Source organism: Salvelinus namaycush, chromosome 13, assembly GCF_016432855.1.
Source record: "Salvelinus namaycush isolate Seneca chromosome 13, SaNama_1.0, whole genome shotgun sequence".
In the NCBI taxonomy this organism is placed as follows: Eukaryota; Metazoa; Chordata; class Actinopteri; order Salmoniformes; family Salmonidae; genus Salvelinus; species Salvelinus namaycush.
The window spans coordinates 12909573-12922377 of NC_052319.1; the positions used below are offsets into that span (position 1 = coordinate 12909573).

At 39.4% G+C, this 12805-nt stretch overlaps 1 protein-coding gene across 1 annotated transcript; it reads left to right on the forward strand.

The window, feature by feature from the left end:
- Window positions 1–1541, forward strand: LOC120057866 (transcription factor Sp5-like). Its single transcript, XM_039006335.1, has 2 exons — window positions 1–51; window positions 468–1541. The coding sequence occupies exons 1-2, from the start codon at window positions 1–3 to the stop codon at window positions 1539–1541; spliced, it is 1125 nt and encodes a 374-aa protein (XP_038862263.1).
- The last annotated feature ends 11264 nt before the right edge of the window (window positions 1542–12805 follow it).

The window sequence follows — 12805 nt, forward strand, 5'->3', positions numbered from 1 at the left end:
ATGGCAGCAGTGGCTGTACTGCGGAATGAAACACTCCAGGCTTTTCTTCAGGTTTGTTAAAAACTTTTGGCTCTCGTTGTGGTTTTATTTGTCCTTCTCAAAATATTACTGTATGTATACGGTAGTTTAAAAAAATAGTTTAGACCGCGCGTATTGTTAGTTATTACGCGTGTGCGCATAATGCGAATTTGAACCTGGTTCATCTATAAAAACGTATTGTATAATAACGGAAATGTGGCTGTTTGATTTACTGTATGTGGCGAATAATAACGGATTCAATGATTATGTTACAACTGTATGTTTGTATTATAGTCATTTTGCTGGAGTGAGAGTGCATTAAAACTAATATTAGGCAAATCAATGTCGTTTTAATTGCCGGAGTGTCAATTTTTTTCAATACAGTTACAACTCTAGTTTAGAGCCAAGTCAACACATAATTAATCATTATTTGTTTTACTTATATGCAGGACCGCACTCCTAACTCTTCTCCAGAAAACTGTAAGCACTCTCCACTGGCGCTCTTAGCTGCCACTTGTAACCGGATCGGACACCACCACGGATCAAGTCCGGCGGATTTCCTCCAGGTTCCTTATGACACTACTTTAGGCTCGCCATCGCGAATTTTTCATCCTTGGAGTAACGAGGGGAATCCTCAAAGCACTCTCTCTAGCAATTCTACTTTTGGACTATCATCTAAATCCCAGCTCCACATTCAAAGTTCATTTACTTCCCACCACGAGCTCCCTCTCACCCCTCCAGCGGATCCTTCATATCCTTATGACTTTTCTCCAGTGAATATGTTACCGTGCTCAATGCAGTCGTTACAATCCTCTTGCCCACCCACCTACGTCCCTGCTGTATCTTACGCAGCGCCAACTGCCATGCCAGGTTTCGTTACGGGACATTCTGGCCTTGTGCATCAGCAACAGAGGCAGTTGTCCCCTAGCCCAGGGGAGGATATTCCGTGGTGGAGTCTCCAACAGGGAAACCACGTCAGTCATCACCACTCAATCACCACTCAATCCCTTGGCCACCACCGTTTCCAGCTGCAGAGGGGCTTGGTGATGGGGCATACAGACTTCGCGCAGTATCAGACTCAAATCGCTGCCCTCCTTCACACCAAGTCCCCCCTCGCAACAGCCCGAAGATGTCGGAGATGCAGGTGTCCAAACTGTCAGTCCTCCACCTCAAACGATGAGCCCGGCAAGAAAAAGCAACACATCTGTCACATACCAGGGTGCGGGAAAGTTTATGGCAAAACTTCCCATCTCAAAGCGCACTTGAGGTGGCACTCGGGAGAGCGTCCATTTGTTTGTAACTGGCTTTTCTGTGGCAAGAGTTTCACCAGGTCTGATGAGCTGCAGAGACACCTGAGGACTCATACTGGGGAGAAGCGCTTTGTTTGTCCAGACTGTTGCAAGAGGTTCATGAGGAGTGACCATTTGGCAAAACATGTCAAAACTCACCAAAACAAAAAAAACAAGTGTCATGAGAAGACGTTTGATCATCACGTGAAAAGGGAAGATATGAGGAACATGTAGTAGCCTACATTAGAGTCAATTTGATATCATAATCAAGATAGTGCAATATAAGTCCTTTACTTAGTTGAAGTACAAACTGACATTTCCATTATTTTTGGTTACTTTGTTTTTTCTTACGTACTGAAAAACAATTTCTCTAACATTGCAGGTCTGTTTAGGATGATTTTTGTTGTTGTATATATGACATCTGTCTCAAAGTTATCATGGGATCCTGGTGAACTTACTTTAATACCCCAATGGGCTAGTATTCAATGTCTATAAACCATATCAAGAAAGACAAGTTTCAGCTTGTGTTTGGATCATTGTCTTCGGTGGAAGATTTCACTTTCTTGTAAATAATATTTAATAGCTTTTGTTGAATGAAAGTGTCCGTTTTCGCTCCATGTGGGGTGTTTTAGCATGCTCTTGAAAAGATATGCTATTGTTGATATGACCCAAATACTGTGTGAGAATAAAAAATATACAAATGTCCCATATCAGAATTAGTCTCATTTAATTTTTCCTAACATATTACCTGAAAAACATATATATATCCTACAACTTCCACCCTGTTTCAATATGTTTTGTGTTGTAGTCATGACAAAGATATATAGTTAAAGCAAACTTTATATTGCTACACACACTATACTATAGTCCTGTGTAAGGACTTGCGCTTTGATTAACCTCCGTTTACCATAGTCCGGACCATTCACTCATTGCTGCTGCTTAGACTGAGAATGTATATTAATAATAGGAAAAGTTGTATGCCATAATTGTAACTGAGAAGTTGGCCAAACCGATGATAAAATAGTGAATTATGGAATTTTCATAATTTGAAGGAATATAAAACGATTCATTTCAAGTAATATGGAAAACCACACAAATTGAAATCTAGAAGATTCATTTAGGCAAATATGGTTTTCAAACTCAAGAAAAAATGAAGTTGCTCCTGCCTGAGGATTCCCCCTGACCTTGATCAGTGATGTTGGCACATAGAGCTTGTAAAACCATAGGTTCTCTAAGTTGTTATTTGTGATAATGAAACTGGTCATAAACATCACATACAGCAGTGTGCATCAGCCTACATGATCATGTCAGCACTAATCAGCTAGAATCATACTATCTCTGCAGAAAAGGTGTCCAACTACAACTAAAATGAAAAGTTAGTGTATGTATGTTTAATTGTTATGACATAATGAACATAATTGTATTCAGCAACACAGATGGCTTTCAGAACATACGAGCTAGCTAGCTTCTTCTTGTGACTGTTATGTCAAGAAAAAAATGCTTAAAAAATGTCACCTAAAGATGTACATTTTCTGTGACCCTCCAGATGAACAGAATAATTATTGCCCAAGACCAGTGCTTTTCCTGAGACCCAGTAGGAATGTATATCCACCAGTTGTTCCCAACCCAGTACATGAGAAATACTGTGTGAAATAACCAGTCAGTATATTGTTCATATATTATTGGGCTGCAATAGAGATGATATTGAAATGGTACCATTTTACAGTGAAAAAGTTGATCTGAAGAGGAATTAAATATTTAAATTGGAGGTGTTATGAGCACCATATTGTTCTTTAAAGCTTTTCTTCTGCTGTAGATTTCTTTAGAGAAATACATTTAGTTTACTTGGAAGTCTCACACATATTTAAGTTCAAAATCTAAACTAAAGTAAGGCATTGATTAGACTGTAGGTACTGTGTCACCAAACAATCATAAATATTGTCACAAAAAAAATAAGAAGCCATTGCAGGGCTCCTCTGAGAGCAGTGAAGCACAGCTCCAAGCCCATAAACATTGACATATCAGAAGAAACTCTCAGAGCCATGACAGACCTCTGTCATATGAACTCCGAGCTTGAGGCCCTACTGAAACCAATGCAGTGGCCAGGTTTTGGGATCAGTTAAAACGGACAGCCTTTTCCCCTGCAGCTACAGAGCATGTTTGAAATAATATGCAGTCTAAATAAGTCTCTACTTAAATCATCCTGTAAACATCGAAATGTTGGACACATGAATGCAAATGGGTATTCTTGAGCCACAAGCATATTGAGGTTTTTCAACTTGGCCTATGCCTGAGATCCAGTAACTCAGTGTTTGATTGAATAGGGACCTTAAAACTCAGTACTTGAGAAAATTCATATCTAAACACTTAATGAGATTGAGTGCTTCATCCAGCTTTCCCACAGGACTTCTCCACATTCCACGGACAAACAATAGTCATCTACAGTACATTCATCACACAAAAGAGGGGAGGGAAGAGGAGGGGGTATTGTGAACCAAATACATCGGTGGTGATCATTGAAAGGAGTTTTCACCATTTGAACTTTTAAGTCTTGATCCAAATTTCATTATCCTATTATGAAGCAATGACTTCTAAGGATGCGTTGAACTCATCCATGGAGGCTCCTAATGGCAGACAAAGGCTTTGTTGGCCACTGATTGGCTTTAAACGTCCAAGATAGCCATGATTATAATAACTGTGGAATTATAGAGATTGTTTGGGGGGGGGGGGGCACGCACTGTAAAAATAAAGATCTAGTTGTTTCAACTAAATGTTATTAAGTAACTGGTTTTAGGCTGGGTTTCTGTATAAGCACTTTGTGATACCTGCTGATGTAAAAGGGGCTTTCTAAATTCATTTGATTTGACATCCTTTTTTTGTTAACTCAACCTTTTGGTCAAAGTGTTACCTGAACTTAACATTTTTAGTTGGCCCAAACTTAGCTCCAACATGAGAAAACGCAGGCAAAATTTCAGTCGACATAAAATTATGTTTGCACAAATGTCTCGTGTTCATTCAACTAGAAATTATTATTTGGCCTAAAAAAAGGTTGTGGAACTAGTTACGCACACACAGTGATTTTAACATACATTCTTTTTAACTTACATATTGACATACATGATTACATTGTGCTTGTTTATTTACACAGTATTTCATATGCAGCATGTCCTCACCTGGGATTAGAACTCACAACCTCTTGGTTCACAACATTCCAATCTTCCTGCTACACTAGGTTTGTGGGTGTTCTTTTACTGTATGGCTGTAAATACAAAGCCTACTCACTCCATTAAGTTCAGTTGTATTGTTAGAATATACTATTAGAGTCTGTCTGGTTGTGCAGAGTTATTAACTTCCAATACTTAAGATGATTGTTTGTACAATTACAACACATCCTTAGATTTGATCAAATAGTTAATCATATTGTTTTGATGTTCTGTATCTCTTGACTTCACCTGACATATAGAGGTATACATTTACATCAGTGCAGTTGCTTGTAAAATTTAATTTAGGGAGTGCTAATCTAGGCCTTATTGCAGAGAGATTCAACTCTACGATCCGATGAGATCCTGGAGCCTGCTGGTTTTCTGTTCTACCTGATAATGAATTGCACACACTTGGTGTCCCAGCTCTAAATCAGTCCCTGATTAGAGGGGAACAATGAACATATGCAGTGGAGCTGGCTTGGAGGTCTAGAGTTGAGTTTGAGGGCCCTATTGGTTTGGTAAAGAGGCTGGTAATCTTGTTTTGTTAAGGGGCCTTGGGGATCTGACCATGGGCATCATATCAGCTGGAGATGGAATGGATCAGTTGTGCCAGACCCCTGGTGATAGGATGGGAAGTAGGAAGTACTGGTCTCCAAAACACCCCCCAAAAAAAGTTCTTCAACCTATGTAACTATACACGTGTCTGATATCCTGGTAGTAGTAGTAGCTTTGGTCTTGGTGGGATAGCTCAGAGTGTGGAGTGTGGTGGAGACTGGTGGAGTCTCCTCATGATGGTGACGCAATATACCTCCTGAGGGCCTGTAAAACAGAGAGATGATGTGAGGTGGGGTGCAGAAACCAGGAAGACATGAGTGACAGGTAGATGTCATGTATATATGCAGTGATTGGTTAGGGGGAGGAGTTAAGTGTGGTACTTGCTTGTGATCTTGAGCTATATTGAACTCATGACTGATTAATTAGGACAGCAGCAGAATCTGAAAGAGGACAAGTTTTGTACCACAGGGACCCACCATGAGTCTACTATGACAGGAAGCTGAGCCAAGGCTGAGGTTGAAATAAGTGAAAAGTGAACTATTTTAACAAGTGCCTATGAACATGTACACATGACCTGTTAGCTCGTTTTCAGGAATCACCACCACACCACAGCAATTAGGATGTATTACTGTGTAATGTATTGGAAGTGATTTAAACACATAAGGGGTAATTTTCAGGGTTACACCGTGACCACCTGGATCTCTGTCATAACCCAACAGAGGGACCGACTGTAAAGCCATGGGGGCATTGGAAAGACAGAGCCTACTTTCTCCCTTATCTCTAATTAGCACGTTATTGAACAAGTTATCTTGATAACTGTTGACTTATCATTGATTAGGTTGTGCTTGCAAAGATGAAAGGTAGTCCTTATTGAGGTGTAATGTAGCAATGTCTTATACTGTGAAACACCAACCATAGTAAAGCCATGTGAGATTGACTTAATTCCACTAATTTAATCATCTCAACACTCTTTCCCTCCAAAACATCTAGCGCAGCCATTTACCAATATTACAAATCTTCAATAATCCATAGTATCCCCAAATTCAATGTTGCACATCAGATATCAACGCTGCAGGTGGATAAGTGAATTGCTAATAGGCCATGTGCAATGCACTGATAAAATATAATGGTGTATTAGACCAATCCGTTTACTAAACAACATTTCAGTGACAGTGTCTTCAGTCGCGGTACTTTTTAGTTCTAACACGTGGATGTCACCATAATGCCTTATTTATTCCTCTAAGGATCTTCTTTCAATCTTTACTCCATTATCCAATTGCTTTTAACTCAATAAAGAAATAAAGGTTTCTTTTTCATTGTTTGATCATAATTCCTCAGATTTTAACTAGCTTTTTTTGTGAGTCATTTACATTTTTATAAGAAAATTAAAGGATATAAGAAAATTAAAGGATTGTGTTTTTGCATATTTTAATTGGCTTTTAAGGAAAGAGGGTGCAGGGTATTTAACCGTGCAAAATTCTTAAATTGGATTCTAACTTTGACTTATTCTAGTAGGATAGAAAAAAAAATGTATGATAGAGAGAGAATTTCATGCCATTTTGATGAAAAGGGATCTAAAAAAGTCAGTACGTGACATTGTCTCACATCAAAACATATCAATTGCATGGTACATACAGTGCCTTCAGAAAGTATTCATACCCCTTGACTTATTCAACTTTTTGTTGTTGAAGCCTGAATTCAAAATGGATTACATACATTTTTTCTCACCCATCTGCACACAATATCCCATAATGACAAAGTGAAATATCTCATTTACATAAGTATTCACACCCCTGAGTCAATACATGTTAGAATCACCTTTGGCAGCGATTACAGCTGTGAGTCTTTCTGGGTAAGTCTCTAAGAGCTTTGCATACCTGGATTGTACAATATTTGCACACTATTCTTTTTACAATTCTTCAAGCTCTGTCAAGTTGGTTGTTGATCATTGCTAGATAGCCATTTTCAAGTCTAGCAATAGACTTTCAAGCCGATTTAAGTCAAAACTGTAAAAAACTAGGCCACTCAGGAACATTCAATGTCGTGGTAAGCAACTCCAGTGTACATTTAGACTTGTGTTTTAGGTAAATGCCCTGCTGAAATGTGAATTTGTCTATCAGTGTCTGATGGAAAACAGACTGAACCAGGTTTTCCTCTAGGATTTTTCCTGTCCTTAGCTCTATTCTGTTTCTTTTTATCAACAAAAAAGCTCCCTAGTCCTTTCCATTGACAAGCATGCCATAACATGATACAGCCACCAAAATATAAAAAGTGGTACTCAGTGATGTGTTGTGTTGGATTTGCCCCAATCATTTTTTACAGTTTTACTTTAGTGCCTTATTGCAAACAGGATGCATGGTATGGAATATTTTTTATTCTGTACAGACTTCTTTCTTTTCACTCTGTCATTTAGGTTAGTATTGTTGAGTAACTAAAATGTTGTTGACCCATCCTCAGTTTTCTCCTATCACAGCCATTAAACTCTGTAACTGTTTTATAGTCACCATTGGCCTCATGGTGAAATCCCTGAGCGGTTTCCTTCCTCTCTCCGGCAACTGAGTTAGGAAGGACACCTGTATCTTTGTAGAGACTGGGTGTATTGATACACCATCCAAAGTGTAATTAATGACTTCATCATGCTCAAAGGGATATTCAATGCTTCATTTTTAATTTTTACCCATCTGCCAATAGGTGGCCTTCTTTGTGAGACATTGGAAAACCTCCCTGGTCTTTGTGGTTGAATCTGTGTTTGAAATTCACTGCTCGACTGGTGGACATTACAGATAATTATTGTATCTGTGGTGTACAGAGATGTAGTCATTCAAAAATCATGTTAAACATGATTATTGCACACAGAGGGAGTCAATGCAACTTATTATGTGACTTATTAAACACATTTTTACTCCTGAACTTATCTAGACTTGACATAAAAAAAAGGGTTTGAATACTTATTTTAATTCATAACTTTTACATTATGGGGTTTTGTGTGTAGGCCAGTGACACAAAATCTCAAATTAATCAATTTTAAATTCAGGCTGTAACAGCAAAATGTGCACAAAGTCAAGGGGTGAATACTTTATGAAGGCACTGTATATCAATAAAAGTATATAACCTTGTATAACCTTTTTTCCCCAGATGAATGTATTGGTTTTATTCTACACAAAGACCTACACATTCAGAGTCCTATGAATAAAACATAACCTTGAGAATCACGGTTATATCAAAACAACATATTTTGTGACACTGGTTTGAAAAGTTGTGTAAATGCTTGGATTATGCCAACATCAGCGTGTACATCCAAATTGTTTATGGCTTCTTTTCTATCCAAAGGATGCCACATTAGCAGAGCGAAGACATGAATGATTGCTGTGGCAAAGACGTTGATGCAGATGACTGGTGTGACACCATTGACACCCTCTGACAGCTAAGGGGAATCCTCTGACAGCTGCTCCTTCAGAGGAAGAAGGAAGAGAGAGAAGGATCCTACTTTCACATTCAGAAACAGTGAAGCACTCAAGTAAAGATGGCAGCAGTGTCATGGTGCCACTGGCTCTGTGACTGGGCTAGAGGTGAAACGTGCATCATCAATTATAAACCAGGGGATAAATGACCATGATAGCACGAGGTTCAAGTAGGGAAAATAATTCAAAATGTGTCTTGCATCTCATCACAAACAAGGCACAGCATCACATAAGCCTTAGCCAGCTGGGTTAACACAAACCTGCCACTTTTAGCTTGAGTGACCATACCGAGTCAGGGCGTCTCAACTGAAAGAGAGCAAGCACACATTACAGGGAAGTGTCCCTATCACTACCCAAGGACATTGGGGTCTCCGTCAGAGGGAAGAGTGTCCCCTAGGCCCTCTGACACTTCCAGAACCATCTGGTCTTTCATCCAGGTAATAGTAGATCTATCAACCCAGGATAGCGCAATTCTGCTTTGCAGATGAAAGACGTCATGGTCGTTTGACTGTATGACCACGGGGGCTCTAACCTGATGTCCAAACCTCTCCACTGCTTCAGCCGTTTTTTCACTGAAATGGAACAAACATTTTTGTTATCAACATTGAGCCTTTTCTCTAATAGGCCTAGTCTAGCTTTTGATGAGTGACGACATTATCAATAATAGAGACTCATTTATGAACGCTACTGCCTAGATGTGTTTTTAATGCTCACATTCCCCTTAAATGCTTTACAATAGTGTTTCCCTCGGCATTCTGTGGGCAATCTCTCCGTGGTTATAATACTTTCAAGGTGATTTCAACACTGGGGTTCGAGGTTTGTCTGGTTTCAATGGTAGGAGGAAGCGCCATCTCCTGGAGACTGCTGTTAAGAAGATCTATGCAACGCGATAGAGGACTGCATCCTTCACTTTCCTTTGGATGTCAATGAAGATCTGACGTCTGATTTTTAACGACTGTCACTTGATTAATTATGATAAATGTATCAAAACAGATTAATCACAAACATGATACATTGGGATATTCAGGATCACATTGGCAGTATGTTGCCAATCACAATGACTTGAAAAATAGCCCAAATAGAGTTTGCCATAACAGGTCTGACAGCGTCAACTGGAAACCGTTGGAGGAGCTGTCCAGGTGCTGAAAACTCCATAGAAGCACAGCCAAGATCCGCTGAGGTCACATGGGCTCAAGTGGGCTAAAAGGCGCTGCGTGGTCTGACGTCTGCATTGGCCGTGCAGCATTTTACCGTGCTGGGCTTCTGCAGAAGTGAGGGCATTCATACTTCTTGCGCTTCGCGGAGCAGCGCAGAGCTGTTGAGCAGAGCTGTTCCGAAGGAAGTTGTCAAGAAAGTGTGTTTGTATTTATACGGGACCTCCCGCCCCCACCTACGGTCAACCAACCATGTCAATGTGGAGCTATATGGCGCTATACGGAGCAACATTTTGCGAGGTGCACGCCAATGTGTAATGGACCTCAATTTGGCCTCTGCATGTCTCCTGTCAAATAACTTGCATACAGGGAGGGACCAGAACATCTGGTCACAATGTGGACACAGTGGATGGATAAGAGACACATTTTAATAGCATGTGTAGCACAGGAGGCTGCTGAGGGGAGGACGGCTCATAATAACGTCCTGAACAGAGCGAATAGAATGGCATCAAACACATGGTTTCTTTGATACCATTCCACTCATTCTGCTCCAGCCATTACCATGAGCCCATCCTACCCAATTAAGGTGCCACCAACCTCCTGTGATGTGTAGACACATGTCTGAAAATGTGAGCACAATCAGAATATGGCCAAGATTAGGACATAGGACACATATTAGAACCAGGTATATACGAGGCTTCAGAGTCAGACATTTTGAATGGCTTTATTTATTGACCTTACAGCCAAACATAATACTTTGACCTTACTTATTGATTATGCAAGATACTAGATGAAGATAAAAATTCCATGTGCCCAGTATTTATATGAATGATAGTTTATGATGACGAATTTATATTTTAATTGATTGAAGGATTAAACCTGTAGTCTATAGCCTAGTCTATGAATAGCTTGTTCCTTCGAATCTTATTCTTGCGCACTGGGCCTATTCTTGTTCCGTTCCATTGCACTCATGTAGCTTTGGTATGTAGCAAATCTGATTAATGTGTTGGTTTATTATTAGATTCGTGAAGTATTTGCGGAGTGGCCCACTTCATTTGTGTGGAGTTCTGGGAGGAATCATTGATGATTCATTACTGCCACCTTGTGGACTTTGTTTCAACCTTTACGCACTGACTTTGAATTTCACTGTTTCTTTACCAAAAAACATAAGATAAATGTTGCGCTTTCATCTTAAAATTCGGAAGAAAAGAAGACATTGTAGCTTTGGCCAAAATAGCCTACTTGTCTATAAATTTCGTTATTGATAATATATTTATTGTAGCCTACATCGAAAAACAGATGATGCCATACACGCTGAGATTTCAACAAAACATATTAATCCCACAGAAGAAGACCAACAATAACCTAAAAGGAGATGGTTCTTTTGATTATGGTTCCCTACTATTCCGATTTCACAAGAACAAGCCAAGGACCTCTCTCCTCCCCCCTCCTTCATCCCATATGAGCGTAATGTGTTGCATAGGATCAAACTTCCCAAATCCAGGTTCGTGACCGGGATTCCAAATCAGTTTCCAAATCGAGGTATATAGCCTCAAAGGCTATCAAACACTTACCAAAAGTCACGTTATAGCTGAAAGCGCCACTATTCTGTGTACATTTGCAGACAAAGCGGATCTGTTCGATATTGGGGGGGAATGTTCAGCACCAGAGGAGGTATTGGTGTGACTCATGCGTGCGTAGTAACGAATAAATAGTCAATGCACGCGGCTCTAAATATCAGCAAATCAAACGTAGGCTACTTCTCTAAAAAGGTCACCGTGGATGGGATTTTGTAGACAACTGATATTCAAAACCCTGTTTTTCTTGAAGTGTCAAAAGCGCACCAGACGTTGCGTTGCGTTGCCAAAGGACTTTATTTCACCATCGTCCTATAGTTTCTTTTTGGGGCTCTACTTGGTCACCTGTACCCACCCTCAGCACGGTAAGATGGTTTTTAACAGGGATTATTATCTTACAAGAGCTGGATAAGTGTGCTTTGTTCATTAAAGCTTTATGATACATTGACGTTTGAGAAGCTCAAACAGGTGTTTTAACATCTTTCATAAACGATTTGTAAGATAGACACAGAGAACAAAACAAGCTATGCATAGTATTTGTTTGCTGATATTAAAGTTATTGATTGATACAATTGTGGTATCATTAAACTACAGTTCTTTGAGCTTTGACGTAGGGTTTTTCATTGCATGGGCATGCTTTTCCCTTGAAGTGACATTGACCTGGATAAGGGTCATCACTATTTACAAATCATCCTCTTAATTGAGGAGTCACTATCCTGTTTGTCAATCAATTATGTAAACATAGCATATTTTTTGTCATTATTATAAAATGAATACTTCATTTATCTGAGGTTTGACAGTTCACCTAATTTGCCTATGTGATAAATCACCAGATTAGCTGTTATGGCATAGTTGATCATTTATCAAGGCTAATTCAGTATTTTCACTTTCAATACATGATGTTTTAGGGTTAAACTATTTGTTGCCCAACTGCCCGGGTTACCTTCCTATCATCAAAGGCAGATACATATACAACTCTCTGAAAACAAAGAAATGCACTTGCAGTGATGCCTCATTATCCACATTGACAGCAGAGATCAGGTTGTAGAGTGGATTGGTGAGAATTAATGAGCATCATTGTCGATGTTGATTTGATAAAGCCTAATGAAATGTATTGTATTTATAGCCAATAAGTTATTTAGCATTTTTTCTCTCATATCTGTAGCCTATGGATTCAGGGAAAAAATCATGTGCACTGCAGCCTCAGCCAACCTGTTAATTGATGTTTGAGAATAATTGTAGGCTACTCTGGTTGCCAGACGATGTCGTAGACATGTCTGTCGTGTCCTGTCTCCTTGCTTATTCGTAGTTGTGGATATTTTTGTCAGCGTTTGAATGAGGGATCGATCTTAAAATATCATATTCATACATTTAAAATAGCCTAGATAGGCATGTCATTATTTATATATTTTAAGGCTCAGAGACAGCTATTCTTTTTACTCTCCTTGCAGTGAATGTGACTTTTCATCTTGAATAAAATAAGAGAGGTTTCGCAGAAAGTGACAGCGAGCTTTGGAGTGAGGACATTTGTACTGTATCTTAGGAGTG